Source organism: Mytilus trossulus, chromosome 11 (assembly GCF_036588685.1).
Source record: "Mytilus trossulus isolate FHL-02 chromosome 11, PNRI_Mtr1.1.1.hap1, whole genome shotgun sequence".
Taxonomy (NCBI): Eukaryota; Metazoa; Mollusca; class Bivalvia; order Mytilida; family Mytilidae; genus Mytilus; species Mytilus trossulus.
This window is the reverse complement of record NC_086383.1, coordinates 45,731,366-45,755,989: the sequence shown is the minus strand read 5'-3', so window position 1 is coordinate 45,755,989 and position 24,624 is coordinate 45,731,366. Positions and strand designations below refer to the sequence as shown.

Here is a 24,624-nt window from a genome sequence, read left to right as displayed (position 1 = left end):
GGTGAGCCGTAGCGTAGAGCAGTGTAGACTCAGGGTTTCCCCTGGGTCAATTATTTTTTTCGCCACCTCTTTCGCCAAATCAATATATTTTTCGCCACTTTATTATTTTATTCGCCATATATATTTTTCTTTGAAAATTTTCTTTTTTTTCAGCCCTACCCCTCCCCTAAATAAGAAGTGTTTTTTACAACAAAACGAAGAATCTTATCACTTGGAATTGATCCCTCGTGTAACGTGTAGTCATTACATGGAAGGGTTACCCTCATGCCAACCTTTTGAATAGATTTCTTCATAACGACAGTTTCTTTCTAGACCATCGTAAATAAGTAAAACTATATGCTTGAAACACGTGTGTTACTGAAACGACTTTGAAGTACCCACTCAAATCAATTATCTATATGAAAGTTAAATGATAAAGTTTTAAATCAGAGACCTTTCTAGCTTTTGAAAATTTTTCGTCATTTAGTTGAATTTTGTGATAATTTTGGAATTTAATTGAGGAAAAATCATATAAATTCTTTTTTTCTTTCCTATCGTTATAAAGGTTGTGTGAGTGTGGTTGGAATTTCTACTTAGTATAGGGATCCTTCTGTTTGAAAAGTGACAAATACTAACACTATCTTACTATCACAGGGAAAAGGAAAAGCACGACCACAAAAATAAAGTGTCCTCCGTACAACGTTTTATCTCAGGTCACAGTGGCGAATCAAGAACTTTTCCTAAGGGGTGGTGGCTGACTGACCTAAGAGCTAGGGGCCCGCTCCAGTCATGCTTCAATGATTCCCTATATAATCAACCAAATTTTTCCAACGAAAGGTGGATCCGCCTTTGCAGGAAGTTAATGTTTAAATTAACTCTTTTTTCATATTTCCGTGTATGTTTTGTATTTCGAATTATTTTTTATCATGATATTTAGTTTTAGTGTTGCATTATATATTAACATAATAAATAGATCTACTTTCATTTTGACTCTGATTCTATAATCCTCAATTTAGAAAAATATCAATAAAAGTGAAAAGTATTTAAAAATCCAATAATATATTCATGACTCTTTTTATTTTATTATATCAAATGTGTATCTTTAGTTGTTTTTGGGATAAATTTGGAATTTAATTCATGGTAAAAAAGACATATAAATTCTTTTTTCTTTCCTATCGTTATAAAGGTTGAGCGAGTTTGGATGATTTTTTTACTTAGTACAGGGATCCTTCTGTTTGAAAAGTGAAAATATTTACACTATCTTTCTATACAGTGAAAAGGGAAAGCACGACGACAAAAATAAAGTGTCCTCCGTACAATTAAGCTGTGAGTGTATTATTGAAAATGTTACTTGATATATGTCTTTGTTAAAGAAGTTAAAAACCTCTACTGTCTTTCTATATACATATCGTCTTGAACATGCATTAAATATTTGCCACTGGACGTTAACCAACCGTGAATCAATCTATATTTATATATTATATTAAAATGAAAAAGAAAAGCACGGCGACAAAAATAAAGTACACATTATAAAGTACTAATTTTTTTTACTTGTTTTGCATTGTTATGCCTCTGCCGTCGCAGTGTGGGCAGAAAGTTTACCCATGCCCAGACTAGTTCTCGATCGCAATATTCAGTATGTTACACATATACCAATACCTGAGAGTGTACGGCTATAATTATACCTTGAACGTAGTACCGGGAACCAGGATAACCCATGTCCATCTGTACTTATGTCCCTAGTTGGTTTTCCCTCGACCACATTGGTTTTGTCACTTTAACCGTTCTAGAGTAATGCACTTTTACAAATGGAAAACATGTTGAATTCTTTTTTCCGTTCTATTCCATAAGTTTGCCTCAACCAAATGTTATGAAACTTATACAGAATGCTTAGACTAACAAAATGCAGATCAAGTTTGAATTTTAGAAGGGGCACTTCAATCTTTGAGAGTAATGCCCCTTTCCAATTGGAAAATTGATAAATTTGTTGTTTTCGTTCTCTAACTATACTGTTTGCCTCAACTAAATGCTTTATAACTTATACACAATGCTTACCATCACAAAACACTGATCAAGTTTGAATTTTGGGTTGGCATTTTTATTGTTCTGAAGTTGTGACCCTTTCCAACTGAAAATATTGCTGACTATTTCGTTTCCGTTCTTTCTAACTTTAGTTTTCCTGAACCAAATGCTTTGAAACTTAAACACAATACCATTTACCACAAAATACAGAACTGATATATGAATTTTGGGGTGTCACTTTTGTTGTTCTAGAGTTATGAAAAAATGCTATTTTTTTCGTTTCTGTCTCTGTTCTCTCTAACAAAAGTTTGTCTGAACCAAATATAGTGAGAATCATACACGATTATTATTACCATAAAACTCAGATCAAGTACTAAATGGATAGCTTCACTCTTACAGTTTTTCAGTTATGTCCCTGTATAACTTTATATGATATGCAAGCGGGGGCATCATCTGTTACCATGTACACATTCCCCTTTTATTTTTTCTCAGTCCAAATCTGATTAAAATTCAGACCTATATTTACTCGTGTGCTGGTACATATTTGTTAAACGAATTCAGAGAACTATATTTATTTACATGTAGATTGTCTCAGTGGGTGTATGTATCTTTCCACAGTTTTCCATCGGCATCGGAAACTGGATACCTACAAAGCGGAGAGTAATGAGAAAGAAAAGAAGTTTAGACCATTTCACTGTTTTGATGATGTAACTGTTGATGATTCAATTATCTGATATCTGCTTTAATATTTCATGCCAACAAGTATCAAACAAAATCAACTACTGACTTAATGGAGCATTGGATTTCCCCACTTTTTTGTCGGACATTTCTTTAGGAGCAGGAATTTCTAACTAAACGGAGCATTGAAAGTCTCCTTGGTTTTTGTCGGGTATCATTATTTGAGCACTAACTTCTGACTGAATGGAGCATTGGATTTCCCCGATGTTTTTGTCGGATATCAACTTTGGTGTAGAAACTTCTTACTAAACGGCGCATTGGATTTCCCCACGGTTTTTGACGGGTATTCATATAAGAACAGGAATTTGTAACTAAATGGAATATTGAATTTCAACGCGGTTTTTGTAGGTTATTTGAGAAGAAACATCTGATGTAATGGAGCATTGGATTTTTTCTCGGCTTTCGTCGGGCATCAGTATAGGAGCAGGAACCTCCGACTTTAAGGAATATTGGATTCCCCACCGTTTTGTCGGGTTTCACTATTGGAGTAGAAACTTAACGAGGCATTGGGTTTGTCCAAGTTTTTTGGCGGGTATTCATATTGGAGCAAGAATTTCTAACGTATCGCAGCAATGAATTTTCCCGGGTTTTTTGTCGGGTATCACTATTTGATCAGAAAAATACGACTTTACGGAGCATAAGATTTTCCGGCGAATTTTGTAAGGTATCACAATTCGGGCAAAAACTTCTGAGCATTGGATTTTTCCACGTTTTGTTTTCAGGTATAAACATAAAAAGATGCAAGATGTGGTATGATTACCAGTGAGACAACTCTCCACAAGAGACCAAAATGACACATAAATTAACAACTATAGTTCACCGTACGGCCTTAACCAATGAGCAAAACCCATTACGCACAGTCAGCTATAAAAGGCTCCGAAATGACAATGTGAAACAGTTCAAACGAGAAAACTAACGGCCTAATTTAGGTATATAACCATATAGCATCAGTAACTTTCGACTTAAGGATGCACACCTCTGAGGAGCCAAAAATTTCTAGAATTAAACTTTTTTTCTTAACGTGATTTTTAGGTTTATAAGACTGTAACAAAACAATTGGTGAAGAAAAAATCATATGGTGGTGTGCTTCTTTTTTTGCTACGGCCCTTTGAAATGTCCAATTTTGATGATTTTCTCACTTTTCGTCGATTTTTACCTATTTTTGGGCTATTATCGTGAAAAAAATCACAGTTCCACAATTAAACTTTTTTTCATACTATCCATAAAGATGAAGTGGACCAATCTGAATAAATTTAACTTACAAAAACTATAGGTAGGTGTTAATATAAGAAAGTTTTATCATATTTTGATGCTTTTTTGTGTAAAATTTACCATACTGCCAATTTTGTATTTTTATGATTTTTCTCATTTTAAAGAACAAAATGATTATTAATTCAACTTTTTGTTATAAATGATTGAAAAAATACATATCTAAGAAATTTGAAAAGACCAAAATGAGATGGGATGTAAATTATTCTTGTAAAATCATTTTTTGTATCCCTCACCCATTTTCTCAAAATTTTGACTAAAAATACTGACTTGGATGGTCGTAAAATTTGAAAAGTGGATTATTCAAAAACCGTTCATGGTAAATACACAATTTTTTCACAGAGTTATGTTTGATTATAATATTTTTAAAATTCATTGATATTTTCCACTTCTATCATATGTTTTGGAAATAATTTAAGAACGAGATTTCAACGAGACTGAACGAGACTGAAAAGTCTGAAGAATACATCCTTAACGGAGCAATGAATTTCCCCGTAGTTTATGTCGGGTAACACTATCTGAGCAGAAACTTCTGACCTAACAGAGCAATGAATTTCCCACGCTTTTTTTCCGGGTATCACCATTGGAGCAGAAGCAGACTTAATGAAGCATTGTATGTCTTAGTAGTTTTTGTCAGGTCTCTTGTCTTATGCTATAATGTTTTCTATTCCTAATCCGCATACACTTTAGTGTTATTGGTCTTTTAACTTGTTTTAAATGATAAAAATAAGTGTTTGTAGTTGGTGTGGTATGCTGTGGTGTACTGTATTTTGGTATTTCCCGGTTATTCGTTATTCTCTGCATATATATTTTTCTATGAATCCCTTACTCTTGTTATGTTCGTTCCAACGAATTAAAATATCAAATATTGCTGAATAGATATAGATATAGATATATCACACACTTTTCCCAGATATAGTTACGATAGAAACAATAAGTCCATTGTGTCTTGTTGCCAGTAAATATTTATTTCCCGGTTCGATTACCAGCATAGCAATACAAGGGATGTTACTCTCATGCGGTTTTGCCTCTGGCCTTTGTTCTTGTATTTTTTTTAGAATTTAGTTCATTTTTTTTTAAATTGACGTCCATGTTCACTAAACTAGTACACATTTGTCTGTATGGGTCAGCTGAAGTCCGCTTCAGCGTGCGGGATTTTCTCGCTGTGTTGAAGACCCATTGGTGGCCTGCGTTTGTTTCTACTTTTTGATCGGGTTGTTGTCTCTTTGATTAATTCCTCATAAATTTCCATTCCCTTTTTTAAGCTATGCTAGTTTCAACGTCAATGGACCATGACTGAGGAGACAGGGTATAATAATAAAATTAGATTGAGCAATGCTTAATCAACTGTGTATCAAATACCAATAGATTTACCATCAGTTGGTTCCCTTTTGAAAAGAATATTCAAATTGTGGCGCCGTCGATAACAGCATAGATCAACATATGCAAGTTTCACTTTTGGACTCCGTCAAGGTGAGATAATGAATTATGCTGTTAATTTTCTCTTTTGAATTCGTTCAAATTTTGTCATACACGGGCATTTCATAGCTTACTATTCTTTTTTTAGCTTTTGCTCATTGTTGAAGGCTTTTTATACAGTGACCTATAATTGTTAGATATTTGTTCTTTTATTATTTTATGAGTAAGTTGTCTCATTGGCATGTATACCACATCTAATCATAAATCCAGGGCCAGGTCAATCTACTATAGATAACTTTATGTATATCACACTTTTAAAGGAATTGTGTGTGTATGTGCAGAAACACTGTTATAACCCAGAGCAGCACTATAACTTTTGTTTATATTAAATATCAAGTTGATGAATGTAACGTAACATTCATCTCAAAAGCACCGCTTCACTTAAAAAATGAATAAAAGAAATAGATATGAGCTGAAATTGTTTAATTGCATTTTAAAAGACGTTAAAACAATTTGTACAGTCGTACATGCACGTACACTGTATATAAAATGCATTTAGTACATGTACACCAATGTATAGTATATAAAAACTTCTTTCAATAAAACAGTGTCTCATTAAAAATTCTATTTACAAAATCAAAATCATAACAAAACTAAAAGTTAGCACTATGTGTTTTGGGGAATGTCCTGTCTTGTATGTCAAGTTGTATTCCAATTTACCGAAGCTAATGTTTGACCAGAAAACTGCTCGAACTTATTCTGTGAGGACAATTGCAAATAGTTTATCTGATTTTCAGATGATTGACATCCGTACGAATCATACTGATATGGTGTATGAGAAATATGAGGTACTGGAAACTGTCCAAAATCGTAACTTCCGGTTTGTACTTGATGAGGAATATACAATGGCGGTTGCGGATAAGCACGTGGTAAAAACATATTATGTTGAGTGTTCATTGGGCTGTTCATTGATGATTGTAAATATGGCAATGTCAGTGGTTTAGAATTTGTTTGGACAAACTGTGGATAGCAAGCAGGATTCTCCATTGGAACTTGAAACGTTGGCGGCGATAATGACGGAAACAGTGGCGGTGAAATTGAATGTGTGTACACAGATGGAGCTTGGGAAAAACGCTGCTGTGAGAATGAAGTGGCAACGGGTGTCGACGCAAACGATGCTGGAACCGACGGAAATGTGGATGAAAATAAAGATCCTGCAAATGTATCAGTGTCATAAGTTACATTTCCTGTTATCGGTGATAATGACGATGAAATCGATAACGGACTGACATGTCCCAAATCCGGAAGCTCTGGAGTTTTCCGTGTATCGTCGAGTATCGGTGAATTGACTGTTAAATACGAAGCATTCAATACACATCCTTTGTTTGGCAAATTGTTATGTTTCTGTCGTTTTTCCTCGGGGCTTGAATCGGAAAAGCTTTCATTTCCACTGTCTCTACTATTATTAACTGTCCGTCTTTGTATTTTTGGTAGACTTTGGTCTAAAATTCCACTATCAGATAAATTCGGTCCATAATGAACAGTACGTGTTGGTATATCTTGTTTAGTAACAAAGGGATTATCCGCTGATTCTTGGTTATTAACAACCGTTGTTGTGTTGGTCTGTGGTGAATTCATAATGTTAACAGTCGATGCTAAACCTGGGATAAAACAAGCCTGTGCCTCCAACACTTTTCCAGGTGACTGTGTTGCAATTATCATTTGCTGAAAATTTTCCATTTTTTTCTCCAAATACACAGCTACTTGATCCCAGAATTGTCCCGCATTTACACGGAAATATCCCCATCGAAGGGTGTTTGTCCCACTTTCTGAATCTACATTTGGACGATAGTCTCCTCTGGCAAAATTAACTATACTTCCTGGAACTATGCACCACAAATACGTTGATCTATTGAGATTATGGTTGCCACTTGATCCCCTACCAATGGCAATCTTTGTGAAACATTTTGTTTTTGAAAGACTGTGGCGGACAGCATTACACCAATGTTTCCGTGCAGAACTCCGAAAGTACGAAAATCTATTTTTGATATATTTATAGATTTCTGTTATCGGTAAACAAAAGTTCGGTGATCGAAGAATCGATAGATATATCATTTCTGTATAAGAGTAATTTGGTTTCTTATCCGCTTTGTCTTCTTGGTCCAATCTTTCATATACCGTTACAAAATCGTCCATTACTGTTCGAAGTTCGGTTTCCGCTGCTGATAAAACAGAGGGTGTGGTCAGTCTGGAACCCATACCTAAAAAAACATAGCCACACATAAATATTTAATTTTGACAGTAAAGAATAAAGTGTAATGTCTGATCGAAATTGTAATATACAAATCTTCAACTTTGGCAAAAATTTCAACAACAAGTGGATTTTATAAATAATTATTGTTCGATTGGTTTTTAATGCAACTTTTAGTACTTTTGTCTGTATCGTGGCAGGCAGTTTTCAATGATCAATTCGCCGTCTATTGACAGAAAAATTGCAATCCTAGTCAATTGAGATTAGAGTCTCTTGGAGAGAAAAACGTTTTTGTGAAAAAAAATTCTAAAGTCTTCAAAAGGTTTTAATTTTTGTTACATTTCTTAGAATAGTAAGAAACATAAAGGTTACAATATATGTTCTATATTCATTCTAGAGCGTCTGCCTGCATACTGCTTTTGATGAACTGATAGTATTATTAAAGTGAGAAGTAAATTCTATTTAGAGTCGGAAATATGTATACAATCAGCAAAATAAACAAGAAATCAAGAAAACTCTGACATCCGACTATAATATTCTATTCCAGTATCGAACATTTCAATGTAAACTAAATAGTTAATGTCTGGATATAAAAACATAAACCGTGAAGTGAGATGCCGACGAAAAAACTACGTCGATAACTTAAACTAGAATCGTTTTGTCTCGCTTATGCTACTGTCGGATTAAAAGGATGCGTGATTTCAGGTCAACTTTATCGGATACATCCCTAGATTCACAAACGATTAAATTATTTCATATTGTAGATTATACAAAATGCGAATAATCACCACTGACTACTTTTTCTTTTAAGTTTATGATGTTTTGGTATATAGTTTTTTTACGAATAACATTATATTTTCTAGAGTATTGCACACTCTACAGAAAGTAAAATGCGTAGCATGCAATTGTCCATGCCCAATAGCGGCGTTCTTTAATCCATCAATCGCCATTTTAATATTACCTAAATTAGCAAAATCATTTTCGAACTTTTCGAACTAAATAATCATATTTTATTGCGATGGATAGGGGTCAATTCCCAACAGCATAGTGTATTGCACAAAAGCAAAAATGAATAATATATATTCAAGTTCTTTGACTACAGTTATTCTGTGTCAGAAACCTATTATGTGTCAAATATTGAAGTACAATCCAAATTCAAACCTGTATCAAGTGCGAATATTGTGTGCATGTTTCAGGGTTGGACCTCTATGGTCGTATCAAGCTGCGCGCAGCGAAGCAATTTATTGTTTTTGTTATATGTTACAAACTGTGATAAGTAATAAAATGATGAATTGAATTGAATTATACTGAATTCACAGAGCCAATCTGTTAAAAAGTACATTGCTCACATTGATTTATAATTATACTATTAGTAGTTTACAATCCCTGAACCATGATGAGTTATATCTTCAAATTCCTCCCAAAAAAAAATAAACAAGAATGTGTCTCCAGTACACAGATGCCCCCTCTGCACTATCATTTTCTATGTTCAGTGGACCTTGAAAATGGGATAAAATCTCTAATTTGGCATTTGAATCAGAAAGATCATAATTATCATAAGGAACATGTTTGCTAAGTTTCAATTCGATTTGTCAGCAACTTCATCAAAAACTACCTTGACCAACACCTTTAACCTGGAACGGGACGAACGAACGGACGAACAGAAGAACAAACAGACGGACGGACGCACATGCCAGAAAGTATAATGCCCATAAATGGAGCATAAAAATAGCATATGACCGGGAGCATACAAACGATATTACATACGCCTGAACAGCAAATCGAAATATATTCGTGGATTGGTTTAACCAGCAAGTTTTTTTCGCAATACTAGTCTAATGTAGAATCAATTTAATCTAATGTAGAATCTTTTTGGTATACTCTTAATTCTGATGTTTTATATAACATTTTCTTCAAAATTTAATGCGATTTTTTTGGTGTGACCGATTAATTCGGTTAATTAAAGAAAAGGTGTCGATTATTTATACAATTAAAATTGCCGCCTTTGAAACAAAATACTTTTATAAAGTACGTTTTCTTCGTCAAACAAAAATTTCTGATTAATTTTTAATCATCATCATCATGCATGTACAATTTACTAATAAAAAATGGTGTTATCTTTATTTGGAAATTGAATGTTCATGATAGTTGTTTTATTTAATATGTACAAATGCAAATTAGAAAGAGGGGAAATTGTATTTTGATACGTTTAAAATTAAAATCAATTAGGAGAAAGTTCCGTCACATGATTTTAAAAGTATAACGTATATATATATATGTGATTGCATGATTGATTGTAGGTTTTTAACGCCACTTTCAGAATCTTTGACTATGTCATTGCGAACAATATATTCGCAAGATTGCACAGATTTGACAGTTTTAAATAAATCAAAGAAATTTTATGTAAACTCACCAATAAGTGATGCCATTTTGGGATGACACTGGCTTGCATCTTTCAGATCCGTGTCTGTGTCTTCTCGTTTGCGCTTGACCATGTTTGGGCTTTCAGCTTGTGTGTTCAAAGAATTAACTCGACGTCAAATCCCTCAGCTTGTATGATATAAAGTGAAGATGGAATATCTTATCACTAAACTTTAACTCTTCTGTGACACTTTTTTGTTGTCAAATATGAGCTTTCGATGGCACTTTGAACTCATTTCAAAACTTGCACGAGAAATATACATGTGTCATTTTCATCACGTGGGTGTCTTTTTCGTGATTAAAAAGTGTTCAAATTTCTCAGTACCATACTTAGCTTGTTGTTGTTTTCTGATTGTTTGATTGATTTGTTTACCTTTTGTTTGATTGCTGTGATTATGTTAATACGTTAATTAGTTTTAAATCCAGGTACAAATTTAAGATAAGATTTTGAACTGAATTCTAGTGTTGAGTGACATCTTGAGAACATTGAGAAATTTAAATATTACAATGCAAAAAAAATGAAATTTTAATTTAATTTTTTTTTGGTTTTAGTTTATTTTTTTATCTTGTGTAAATTATTCCAAACTATTATAAAAACCCGAGGTAAAAAAAATATGAAAAAAAAATAGTGTTTCTGGGGGAAAAAGTATTGTAAATATCAAGTAGAACGTCAAACATCAATTTTCAAAGTTTAGTACGTTTACTGTTGTTTGAAATTCATTTATATTTTTTTTACTTGCTTCTGAATGCATTGGTACATTTTGTTTTTTCAAATGCACATATTATTCAAATGTATTACTATTTTCTTGTTATGAAAACACGCGAATTGCAAAAATAATTACCAAAAATAATAAAACACTAAGAAATAACGGAGTACACGCAAAGACTAAAAAAATATTCACATGCAGTTTCAGTAATTCTAAAAATTATTGAACTATATTTTATATTTTCGTTATCAATTTTTTTCATTATTATTCGTTTCTTTTTTCATTGAAATAGACAAGACAATTTATTACATCATAGGCACACGTATGGTGTAACAAGAGGACAATGCTACAAAAAGGAATGTTGTTAAATTATAATATGATTATATTAAATTGCTAAAACTATTCTGCATATTTCAATAAGATCAAAATTTTATTTAGCGTGAATGTTGTTTTTAAAAGGCATTTAAACAAAAAATTGGAAAATGTACATATTCTTTTTAAAAAACTACCAAAATGTTTTTAAGAAATCGTTAGAAGTAGACACTAAGGAGCTGTCGGAAAATAAAGATTGAAAGACGTTTTCTACATTTATTTTTGTTTATGTTATATTTTCATTGTTCGCGTTTGGTGCATATAATATCTGTCTTCGTTAATCATTTCGTATATACATCAGGATGTAAGGTTCGAATTCGTCCTTTGAATTGGTTTACCGTTGATAATTTCGAGCCCTTTTTTGCTTTTTTCCCTCTCATTTTTGAAGGCCGTATGGTGACACGTAGTCATTGGTCTCTTATTTTTAAACTGTTGTGAAATAAATTCAGGGAAAGTTGACAGTACATTTAAGGTTCCACTAAAGTCAAAATATAGGACACTTCATAAACATCTAAACTTTGCCTGTATTTTTCAACCTATAATGAATAAGGTCATAAACTATGAAAACATATGTTCATTTAAACATACTTTACATATACACACAGTGTAAATTGTAAATAAACTTGAAATTGTTATGTTGTGGCCAAACCGGTTCTTGGGGTAAACACTAAATTTTCAAAAAAATCTGCAGGCCTGCAAGACGACTTAATTTGCTTAAAATTGGTATGGATGAATACTGTAACATGTAATGCAGGGCAAGCTAATGCTGATTTGTCACATACATATGTTTTAATGGCATATTTGTCCAATTTCTGTATTGTACCTTCTTAGATACATGAAGTTAACTGAAACTCGAAAATCAATACATTTTATAAAAAATCAACAATGGCTTGCCCTGCATTACATGTAATAGTATTCGTCCATACCAATTTTAAGCAAATTAAGTCGTCTTGCAGGCCTGCAGATTTTTTTGAAAATTTAGTGTTCACCCCAAGAACCGGTTTGGCCACAACATAACAATTTCAAGTTTATTTACAATTTACACAGTGTGTATATGTAAAGTATGTTTTAATGAACATATGTTTTCATAGTTTATGACTTTATTCATTATAGGTTGAAAAATACAGGCAAAGTTTAGATGTTTATGAAGTGTCCTATATTTTGACTTCAGTGAAACCTTAAACACACAGTCAATCCTTCGATACGCGAGAAGTCCCTTGGTACATCTCTCTTGCAGTTGGATGTGAGACTTGTAACAATGACAATTCCCATTTTGACAGTTCATAATAATCTAGGGGACATTCAAATATCTTACCCGCCAGTTCAATCGACCAACAATGTAGAATCTCTCTTGAAAGTAATGATTATTTAATTTGTTATCCGTGAAATACGCATGTAATATTTGCAATTGAACATTTAGCAAAATAATATATAGGGATGGTTGTGTATGTTAAAATAACTTTCTACAGAAGTCCGTGTATCCCTTTTCTGGTTAATATTCCAATCCTTCCCCAATGAACCCGTTGTTCCATTTACTATTTCCTGCCTTCATCCCACTTTACAAAACCTACTTATTAACTCAAATATTGTTGAATGTTGTTTTATACTTCAATATCCTTCAAAATCAGAGTTTGTTTTTTTAACTTCCTGAAGAAAACAATTTTTACATTTATGCGCTTTTATTTGCTACATGAAATTGATCTTCATCTTTTAATCAGTATGCTTCGATCATGACTAAGTCTCCATTATCGATGGTGTCTGTGTTACATCCGTTTTTTAATCATCTTTTCAAACTTTTTAAGTTTCGATAAAAAAAAAACTAAATACATGTAGATTGTATTTCTTTGATTGATATGGGAGTTACATGTGCCTTATATAAATATTTGTAAGTTTTGTTGTATTTGAATAAAAGCGTTACAAGATGAAATATACGCAAAGAAAAATTGAACAACATCATAATAATATTATTTATTAAAGATAAGCTGTTGCGATTTGGTCCCCTGGCATGTTGTTGACTTCGTAGGTCTTCACACGAATGGTATGGCCATTAATATTGAATTGACAGTCCCTATTCCTGTGTAGGTAGTAACATAGTGTGTAGCAAGCCATTTCAAACTCTGGACTGGACCCTACTATTAAGGAACTTAACTTTTTATAACTGCTGTACCATTTAAAATGGACCCCGAGTATTCCAGGCTGAAAAAGAAATAGGAATTAGTGCTGAAAAAAGAAACTTGATGTTCGACATTTTTTGACGTCATCATGCCCCTTCATGCAAAAAACAGTACTTTCCACAAAATCTTATATAAATAATTTAATTATTTCTAAATAAACAGCTGCGCCATGAGCGCATGATACGCCCGACGTCTTATGTGGAAGTTCTATGCAATAATCATAATAGTTTCTGAGAAAGTTTTAAGCAATAACCATATATAGTTTTTGAGACACGGCGGGAAACCCCCCACCCTGTTTTTTTTTTACCAAAAAACTAAATATCACTAAATTAAAATTTTTAATCAAAACCAAAAAGTATACAGATCTTTAGATTAATGTAACAAAGAAGTGTGTAAAGTTTTAAGAAATAATCATAAATTATTTTTGAGATACGGCGTGACATGTAAAAAAAAACTCCCCTGTTTAACAAAATACTCAATAACCCAAAAATAAAATTTTGAATCATCACCAAAAAGTATACAGATCTTTCGATTAATATAACAAAGAAGTGTGTAAAGTTTTAAGCAATAATCATAAATTGTTATAGAGATACGGCACATCCTGTAAAAAAACCCTCCCCCTTTTTTACACAATACTCAATCACTCAAAAATGAAATTTTGAATCATCATCAAAAAGTATACAGATCTTCAGATTAATATAACAAAGACATGTGTAAAGTTTGTAGCAATAATCATAAATCGATTTTGAGATATGGCGCGACATGTAAAAAACCCTCCCCCTTTTTTACAAAATACTCAGTAACTCAAAAATGAAATTTTGAATCATCACCAAAAAGTAAACAGATATTAAGATTAATATAACTAAGAAGTGATTAAAGTTTTAAGCCATAATCAAGAATCGAGAATTTTGAGATACAGTGCGACATGTGAAAAAAAACACCCCCCTGTTTTAGTTACAAAGTGCCGTAAATCAAAAAGTTTAAATCTAATTTTCACCAAAAAGTATACAGATCATTTGACCATCATAAGAAACAACTGTATTAAGTTTCAAGAAATTTGGATAAGTCGTTCTCAAATACAGTGCGACATGTGTACGCCGGACAGACGGACGGACAGACGGACGGACGGACGGGCGGACACCGGACATGTGTAAACCATAATACATTCCGTCAAAATTTGACGGGCGTATAAAAATTAATTCATTTCTAGGTCAAGTTGAACATGTATAATAATTTAAGTACATACAATGAAATTTTTGAGACGACCACTATAAAAGCTTTAAAGCAATTTTACATTTGAATTGAATTGAATTGAATTTGAATTTATTTGAATTGAATTTTATTTGAATTGATTTTGATTTGAATTGAATTGAAATTGTAAATCCAAAATTAGAATACCTGGTGTTTAAAGACATATCCTAAATAATTGGCATGGCCCTTTTTCTCCTCTAAATAAAACTGAATCCAGTTGTGGAAACCATCCACACTTGATCCTTTCACCTCTCCTACAAAGACATGTTCAAATCCACTGCTATCCAGAGTCCTTGATGACCCACTCCTAGGATAAGTTGTAAACCATACAGATTTCAGTTTGTGCTCAAAATCGGACATTGATGAACTAACATACCCTAAAATATATATGTTTTCCTTCAAATTATGCCGACAAACATGACAATTATACGAAAAACATTATTTCAGTTACCTTTATCTTTTTACATACAAGCTACAGGCTTTAAAATATACGTAACCCGATATGATTAAGACTTTTTAAAGTTTGAGTCAAAGGTTAAAACTGACGCAATGGCAAAAACCCACCGCATACGTTAAACTAAAAATGGATGAACTCTCCACAATAAAAATCAAATTAAAACCATTGAACGGTCCTCAACAATGAGCAAAGCACACACTGCATAGTTAACTTCTCAAGACCCCGAAATGACAAATGTAAAAATCTGTTCACGTACTTTGTCAGATATGCTATGAGCAAAACAGGTAGAATAAACGGAACCGCTAAAATTAAACAAATACTAGACGATAGAAAACACCTTTACTTCAAAATGTATTTGTAATATAAAACCTTACCTACACAATACAGTAAAATGATTCTTGAATATTTTTTTTACAGAATTAGTGGGAAAATTTCTTTGATGTACACAGTTCGTTATGCACTTTAACATAACCTAGGATTTCCAAACATCCATGATCTAAGACTTAAGAAACACCATGCTCTATGGCTTTCCAAACAGACACGACCTAAGACTTAAGAAACACCCATGCTGTATGGTCTTCTAAACACACACGACATAAGACTTAAGAAACACCCATGCTGTATGGTCTTCCAAACACACACGACCTAAGACTTAAGAAAATCCCATGCTGTATGGTCTTCCAAACACACACGACCTAAGACTTAAGAAACACCCATGCTGTATGGTCTTCCAAACACACACGACCTAAGACTTAAGAAACACCCATGCTGTATGGTCTTCCAAACACACACGACATAAGACTTAAGAAACACCCATGCCGTATGGTCTTCCAAACACACACGACCTACGACTTAAGAAACACCCATGCTGTATGGTCTTCCAAACGCACACGGCCTAAGACTTAAGAAACACCCATGCTGTATGGTCTTCCAAACACACACGACATAAGACTTAAGAAACACCCATGCTGTATGGTCTTCCAAACACACACGACCTAAGACTTAAGAAACACCCATGCTGTATGGTCTTCCAAACACACACGACATAAGACTTAAGAAACACCCATGCTGTATGGTCTTCCAAACACACACGACGTAAGACTTAAGAAACACCCGTGCTGTATGGTCTTCCAAACACACACGACCTAAGACTTAAGAAACACCCATGCTGTATGGTCTTCCAAACACACACGACATAAGACTTAAGAAACACCCGTGCTGTATGATCTTCCAAACACACACGACATAAGACTTAAGAAACACCCATGCTGTATGGTCTTCCAAACACACACGACATAAGACTTAAGAAACACCCATGCTGTATGGTCTTCCAAACACACACGACATAAGACTTTCACAACATCCACGAACTATGACTTTCAAAAAGACAACTGTCTAACACTTTCAAAATGCCCTTTTCAAAACAACCGTGAGCTCAGATTTTCAAAATGCCTCTAGTAAGAATTGTTTACAGGTGTTTAAATTTGCGGATGGGCAATGGCCAATTAAAGATTTTTGTCGATATTTTAAATATAAACAATCATAACTATATTAACCTTTTTGGTGTAAAAACTGTTGTGTTTTCTGCATTATTGAGGTTTTACAAATTTCGTTTAGAAATCTAAGTTCTTCTGCAACTTCTGTACTGGTCACGTGTTCAGCTGTTCCAACCGAGTTCTTGTAGTTATCCAGAAGATCGAGAAAAGTTCGATAAGTTGGTTTATGAAAAAGGTAGTTCTCATTTACATATGAAAATAACCTAAGAATAAAATAAAACAAAATAAACAAAACCAAATATTTTGGATTATTGCATCACATAGATATAGGAAGATGTGGTGTGAGTGCCAATGAGACAACTCTCCATCCAAATAACAATTTAAAAATTAAACCATTATAGGTTAAAGTACGGCCTTCAACACGGAGCCTTGGCTCACACCGAACAACAAGCTATAAAGGGCCCCAAAATTACTAGTGTAAAACCATTCAAACGGGAAAACCAACGGTCTAATCTATATAAACAAAACGAGAAACACGTATATATTACATAAACAAACGACAACTACTGTACATCAGATTCCTGACTTAGGACAGCTTATTAAATCGAGACAAGTTCCTGAAAAGAAAAAAACGACATATAATGATCTTTAATCATTACAAGAATTGCCAGTAATACAGAAGATTGTAATTTCAAAGTTGATAAAACTAAAACACATTAAATTTCGTTTCATTACTTAAATGCTATACTGCCTACTACATGTATTAATCGGCATACCACCAAGTCTTTTTTTCTCAAGTTGTAAACAGTTTATACTCTATACGTCCCCGTCTCGTCCCATATACAATACCACCCACCCGCAAAATAAGTTAAAAGAAGAGGTCAACCCTCGTAGCCGCTTGGTTTCAAGTCGTATATACTAGTATAATTGTAATTTTGTTTTACGGAAATAGTCAATTTTAACAGATCAATTAACATACAGATAAATTATAGAGATTAAAACTTTATCAAAATCCCCAACAACAAAAATGAAATTTAAATGATAATTTCAAATGCAATGTAAATAAATACGACAAACTTGTTTGGAGCATGATCCGTTGAGCTACTGGTATCTGTGTGCTGTTGATATGAATAACGAAGGTCATGTGATGTTGCGGCGTTAGTATCTGAGTTCCATAGCGATGTGATCAGTGTCGACAGTTCTGTATCCTCTACACACGAAACAATACCCGTCAGTACCAAAACTGAAAAGAAAGTACTATCAATGTCAATATCAAAACTGAAAAGAAATTACAATACCCGTTAGTACAAAAACTGAAAAGAAATCACTATAAATGTCAGTACCAAAACTAAAAAGAAATTACTATAAATGTCAGTACCAAAACTGAAAAGAAATTACTATAAATGTCAGTACCAAAACTGAAAAAGAAATTACTATAAATGTCAGTACCAAAACTGAAAAGAAATTACTATAAATGTCAGTACCAAAACTGAAAAGAAATAACTATAAATGTCAGTATATTAGTTTTGGTTTTTGGAGTATTGGTTTCCAAAGGTTCGAGGAAAGGGGCGTCATTGTCTTCAATTGTTAAATAAAGTGAGCACCGATTAAGCGAGACAACAAGAATGTTGAAGATGCTATACTTAAAAAGCACACCAAACCAGATGAAGCACGCCTCTGGTGTGGGATTTTATCGCTGTACTGAAGACCCATTGGTGTCCGTCATGGAGCAAATGACTTAATGATCATGCCATATAAAAGTAGTCCGAGTCATGTCAGTGGCGTAGGTAGGCCATACGTTATCAAAATGCAAATCACGTAAAATAGGTTACCATAGTATCTCAGTCAACATATGTGCATTTACCAAACAGTAAAATAAAAAGGTTTGTACATTACGTGTTATACCAGAATTGTATAAAAGACTGTAAATCACTCCATAAAAATTAAATGCTAGAACAGAGACAGTCTATATTATAGACTGGGCATGAACCGGCGAGCATGGATAGTCAATACTAAGCATGACTAAAGGAAAGAAGTAGGTCCAGTAAGAGCCCTCTTTGGCCTTAAAATATAGCAATTTACAAAATTGATAAAATGTAAACTTTTAGTTATGTATTGAACAGCTAGTAGAGTGCTTCTGTTACATAAATATGGGCTATTTTTTACTATACCATGAATATATATCGGGTACTGGCACCTTAAAGTCATGCTAAATTACTGAATTCTTCACAATTCTAGCATTTTAGTTAAATTTTAGATGGTTTTCGTGTAAAACGGAAGTGGCCGCATTCGTGTTCATCCTCAATATTGAAATAGAAGTTGCATTTTATGATAATACATAACATGTATAAAAGTTGAGAATGAACACGGATGTGGCCACTTTTATTTTTGACAAAAACCATCTGAAAAGGAGATTCATTTGAGACCAAAATCGGTCCTTACCGGACCTACTCCTTTGAATTTATTTGAAGTACAGAATATTATAGCAGAGACATATTCAAGGTTTTGTGCGAACTTGACTGACATACTTTGACAGTAAAATTACACGTACTACTATTTTGGTGATTTGTGTATATTTTTAACTCGAACATATCTTTTGAGTTGTAAGCAACTGAATAGTATAGTTTGTTCATATGTTGTGTTGTTAAACCGCTGTCCCATCTTGTATTGGATTGTTATAAATTAGGCCGTTAGTTTCTTTAAACTTGTCGGTAAGTGTTTAAAATATTTTCATGTCGGATTTTAGCCGACTTTATGATGTCACTCAACGTTGCAGGCCGAACAAAGGCCAGTATAATCGCATGCATTCACTTTATTAAACTCTGGTGATTAATATATTATACGATTGAATAGTAAATTTCTTCACTTTGATCTTCATTTTCTAGACATCACAGAAAAAAGTACAAGGCTCATTTGCTTTTAACCAATTCTTTTTATTTATTAAAACTATTTTTCCAATATTAATGTGTACCCTGTGGTAAATAAATCTTCGCGCCTGTTTGTTGAGACACAGGCATTTGTATTTGAAAAAAAAGGTTCTATCCCAGGGGTCATTGGCTATCCTTTGGGTATAACTGTGCCGATAGTACTTGCCAAATCATATCCTGTCTAACCAGAAATTCCAAACATTGAAAAACATACCCTGTTCTTAACAGAAAAGTTTAAAAACACACCCTGTTGTAGATACGTTCAGAAAATATGCACCAGGAATGACCCTGTTCTGGACCATATGAAATAGATGTTGTTCTAGACCTGGGTTCTAGACTGTATCTTAAACAGTTAAATAAGCGATTCTGTTATAGACAAATGCTTTGTTTGAGAAAGGCCATATTCTCACCAGCAGGACATAAAAAGGGACCCTGTCCTAACCAGCAGGTTATGAAAAAGCGATCCTGTTTTGTGGCACTCTCGTTCAACTAAAAATATAGGAAGTAAGCCCCGTATATTCCTATATACCTTAAAGGAGTAGGTTCAGTAAGATCCTTTTTTGGCCCCAAAATAAAGCAGTTTTACAAAATTGTTAATATGCAAACTTTTAGTTACTTATTGGATAGTAGAATGGTTCTGCTACATAAATATGGGCGGTTTTTGACAATACAATGCACATATATTGGGTACTAGCACCATTAAGTCATGCTAAATTACTGAAATCATAACAATTCTAGCATTTTACTTTAAATTTAGTCGGTTTCCGTGTAAAACGAAAGTGGCCGCATTCGTGTTCATCCAAAATATTGAAATGGAAGTTATATTTGATGATAATACATAACATATATAAAGATTGAGGATGAACACGGATGCGGCCATTTTCGGTTTTGACAAAAACCATCTGAAATGTGTAATTTTTTCGCATATTTGGTAGATTTTTCATATTTGAGCTTAAATTGGATCGTTTTTAATGACCGAATTAGTTGAAATCTTTCACATAAATTAATTGAATCATTTGAAATAGACACTTAAGTGTTTAAAAAGTGGTCAAAATCTTTCGTCAGATGAAACTGAAATTTGAGGCCAAAATCGGTCCTTACCGGACCTACTTCTTTAGGTAAATAAGGGTGATCTGAGACAAGTGCTTGTGTTTACACGATAAACAATCATACAAAAACTGCATACTGGTTTCAATTTAGAGCTTGAATAGACAAGTTATATGAACGTAACGCTCACATAGATCGATCTGAGTAATTACATCTGATGATCAATAACAGTAATTGTGATCGCGTGTGGATTTTATAATGAATAGATATATTTACAAAATACATTTACAGTACAAAGTATCTAATGCTACAAGATTTTAATATCAAAACATGGCTTAAATCATGTAATGTCAAATACAAACTTACCAAATATAGATGTCCGACGTATTGCCATGATACCTTGTATAACATGTGAAAAATAATAGATAAGAACTTTCAACACGATGTAGTCAATAACCAGATCAGTTTTTCTGAGTGTATATACCAGCAGGTACAGCAAAGCCGCCTGACTGTGACATCTTATGGGTTCTTGTAATGGACCAAAAGCAACGCTGTTCGCAGACAACGGTTTTGAGAGAGGGGTTTAAAAAAATATATCATTATCGTTGACATCAGGTTACGTGTTGCGATTTTTCAAAAGAGGTTACATCTTTAAATCTATGAAGATATTTAGAATTTGAAAAAAGGAAGAATGCCAAGCTCTTTACAAGAATCCCGGAACAACCTGTTGCAAGGAAAGCGTGCGTGGTTTTATAGATAACTTTTCGATCAGTGATCACAATTAGGTTCTATAGTGTTGACTCATTTTGAAGCAAATATTTCTTCGATTTATTATTCAATTTCATTTCGTCTTGACTGTGCATGATATATTTTCCAGAGAACGTTAACATGCATGTAATATTTGCCACAGAACGTAAACATGTTTGAAATATTTGCCACAGGACGTTAACATGCATGAAATATTTGCCACATGACGTTAACACGCATGAAAAAAATTGCCACAGGACGATAAGCAAACAATAATCTATTCATAAATGTCTGTAAGCATCGGTATATTTAAAATATTGACTCTCTTTTTTAGAAAATTAATACGACATTTTAAGTTCGTTTTTGGTGTAATTTCACTTTAGTGAAGATGAAGTCAATATGATGGAAAGACAAGCATAATTATTACAATCAACAAAACTTGTGTTTACTTATGCATGGTTTTTTTCTATTATAAAGGGGCATAACTCTAGAACAGTTGAAGTGACACCATAAAATTCCACCTTGATCTGTATTTTGTGAATAAGTTTCACAACATTTGGTTGAAGCAAACTAATTTAGAGAACGGAAATGCAAAATTCAGCAATTTTCCGTTTTGGAAGGGGCAATCTCTAATTATAAAAAAGAAGATGTGGTTTGATTGCCAATGAAACATCTGTCCACAAGAGACCAAAATGACATAGAGATTAACAAGTATAGGTCACCGTACGGCGGCCTTCAACAATGAACAAAGCCCATACCGCATATATAGTCAGATATAAAAGGCCCCGATATGACAATGTAAAACATTTCAAACGAGAAAACTAACGGCCTTATTAAGATAAAAGAAATGAACGAAAAAAAATATGTAACACATAATCAAACGACAACCTCTGAATTATAGGTTCCTAACTTGGGATGGTTATGGCTTCAAGAATGTCCAACTGACAAAACCAAAACTCTAACTTGATTTGTATTTAATGGTAATTGTGTATAAGTCTTAAATAACATTTGGTTTAGGCAAATTTAAGTTATCCATGTTAGAGAAAAGAAAATTCTATTTTTTTCATTTGTAAAGGGGCATAATTCTAGAACAGGTCAAAGTCGCAAAATTCAACTTTTTTAAAATTTTTATTTTGATTTAATAAGCTTCATAATATTTGGTTTAGTCGAAAGTTAGAGAATGGAAACGAACTTTGAGACGTACGCACGTACAGACGGGCGATGGTAGATCTTAATGCACCCTCTGGGACAGTGCGGGCATAAAACTTGAATCGAAATTTCCTGTCGAAATGCACATCTGCATAGTATGTTATTATCAACAAAGTTTCGTGAAATTCTGTAATGTGGTTTCAGAGTTGAGATTACAAACTTTTGCAGTAGTATCTTTTTTTTTGCCAAAGTTCTAAGTTTAAGGGGCATAAATGTATCTCCTACAAAAATCAAAGTGCTTGTAAAAACAGATGGCGTTTATTTATCAGTGGGAGCTAAAATTAAAATAGAGCATTGGTTGTAGTTGATTCTCCTACAACTCTGAACAATGGGAGATAACTCAATTTTTTAAAGATGACATCATTTATATTTTTGGGACAGATATTAGATTCCTGTAACTTGCAAAGGTTATGCAATTATCTTGACAGGTGTAACATATCATTTTTTTACTTGAATATCAGAGCATATAATAACATTGATAAATTTCTGGAAATGTCAATGAATAGTATATGTATAGAATTTTATAATCAATAAACGATATTGTGTGTACCAAAAAAGTAGTGATAAGACTTGGCAAGTCAGTAAGGCAGCAACCATTTAATTTTCTGGGGGGGGCTATGTTATTTTTTTCTGGACAATTTTTTTTTTCCTGCGGCGAAAAACAATCTATTTTTTTCTCGACAAGTCGAAAACAATTCTTTTCTTTCAATTTTAGCATCACATATAGTGGAAGCTGAGGGTGAAACAAATTATTTTTTTCTCCATAAACTGGAAACAAACTTTTTCCAAAAAAAACCATGAACACCTTTTTGCACATCTTGACATTTCTGTATAAATGACTGGAACGAAACTCAAATATAATAGGTGTAAAAACTTTAAACATCTATAATCTAGTCATCTGCTGACTACCTTGACTAACCAATGCTCTGTGTTCATGGTGTTGAAGGGCATTCAATGACCTATAATTGTTTACCTTTACAAACTGCGACTTAGATGGAAAGTTGTCTTGTAGGCTCTCGTACGACACAGTGGTGGATGTTCCCAACCTAAAACAAAGGTGGGGGAGGGGGAGGGGTTCAACTGTATTCAAATGCATAGAACGTCCAAAAAAGGGGGGGTTCCAACCATGGTATGTCCAGGGAATAACAGCAGATACACAATATTTTACCAGTGAAAGACCTATGTATGTCTCTGATGGAAAATTCTCACAAGTAAACTTACCATTGAAAGACCTAAATCAGCCCTTGTATGTCTCTGATTGAAAAATTCTCACAAGTAAACTTACCATTGAAAGACCTAAATCAGCCCTTGTATGTCTCTGATTAAAAAATTCTCACAAGTAAACTTACCATTGAAAGACCTAAATCAGCCCTTGTATGTCTCTGATTGAAAAATTCTCACAAGTAAACTTACCATTGAAAGACCTAAATCAGCCCTTGTATGTCTCTGATGGAAAATTCTCACAAGTAAACTTACCATTGAAAGACCTAAATCAGCCCATGTATGTCTCTGATTGGAAAATTCTCACAAGTTAACTTACCATTGAAAGACCTAAATCAGCCCTTGTATGTCTCTGATTGAAAAATTCTCACAAGTAAACTTACCATTGAAAGACCTAAATCAGCCTATGTATGTCTCTGATTGGAAACTTCTCACAAGTAAACTTACCATTGAATGACCTAAATCAGCCCTTGTATGTCTCTGATTGAAAAAATTTCACAAGTAAACTTACCATTGAAAGACCTAAATCAGCCCTTGTATGTCTCTGATTGAAAAATTCTCACAAGTAAACCTACCATTGGAAGACCTAAATCAGCCCTTGTATGTCTCTGATTGAAAAATTCTCACAAGTAAACTTACCATTGAAAGACCTAAATCAGCCCTTGTATGTCTCTGATGGTAAAATTCTCACAAGTAAACTTACCAGTGAAAGACCTTAATCAGCCCTTGTATGTCTCTGATGGAAAAATTCTCACAAGTAAACTTACCATTGAAAGACCTAAATCAGCCCATGTATGTCTCTGATTTGAAAATTCTCACAAGTTAACTTACCATTGAAAGACCTAAATTAGCCCATGTATGTCTCTGATGGAAAAATTCTCACAAGTAAACTTACCATTGAAAGACCTAAATCAGCC

The 24,624-nt window shown here is 33.4% G+C and overlaps 2 protein-coding genes across 2 annotated transcripts; both read right to left on the bottom strand.

The window, feature by feature from the left end:
• Window positions 1–5,895: 5,895 nt before the first annotated feature.
• On the bottom strand, window positions 5,896–10,403 carry LOC134691187 (forkhead box protein C2-B-like). The gene is made up of 2 exons (XM_063551510.1): window positions 10,092–10,403; window positions 5,896–7,688 (listed from the first exon to the last, which is right to left on the bottom strand). Exons 1-2 carry the CDS (start codon window positions 10,171–10,173, stop codon window positions 6,127–6,129), a joined length of 1,644 nt encoding a protein of 547 aa, XP_063407580.1. The 5' UTR covers window positions 10,174–10,403; the 3' UTR covers window positions 5,896–6,126.
• Window positions 10,404–13,127: 2,724 nt separating this feature from the next.
• On the bottom strand, window positions 13,128–21,007 carry LOC134690418 (uridylate-specific endoribonuclease-like). The gene is made up of 5 exons (XM_063550389.1): window positions 20,897–21,007; window positions 17,634–17,799; window positions 16,617–16,819; window positions 14,751–14,980; window positions 13,128–13,374 (listed from the first exon to the last, which is right to left on the bottom strand). Exons 1-5 carry the CDS (start codon window positions 20,922–20,924, stop codon window positions 13,150–13,152), a joined length of 852 nt encoding a protein of 283 aa, XP_063406459.1. The 5' UTR covers window positions 20,925–21,007; the 3' UTR covers window positions 13,128–13,149.
• Window positions 21,008–24,624: the final 3,617 nt, after the last annotated feature.

What these genes read in the sequence shown, in the direction of transcription:
- LOC134691187 (XM_063551510.1), bottom strand. Translation starts at nt 10,173, where the DNA reads ATGGTCAAGCGCAAACGAGAAGACACAGACACGGATCTGAAAGATGCA. An exon ending in CAAAATGGCATCACTTATTG is followed by an intron (nt 7,689 to 10,091) that starts GTGAGTTTACAT and finishes ATGTTTTTTTAG; the next exon opens with GTATGGGTTCCAGACTGACC.
- LOC134690418 (XM_063550389.1), bottom strand. Translation starts at nt 20,924, where the DNA reads ATGGCAATACGTCGGACATCTATATTTG. An exon ending in ACGGATCATGCTCCAAACAA is followed by an intron (nt 16,820 to 17,633) that starts GTTTGTCGTATT and finishes TTTTATTCTTAG; the next exon opens with GTTATTTTCATATGTAAATG. An exon ending in ACAGTTTTTACACCAAAAAG is followed by an intron (nt 14,981 to 16,616) that starts GTTAATATAGTT and finishes TATATATTTTAG; the next exon opens with GGTATGTTAGTTCATCAATG.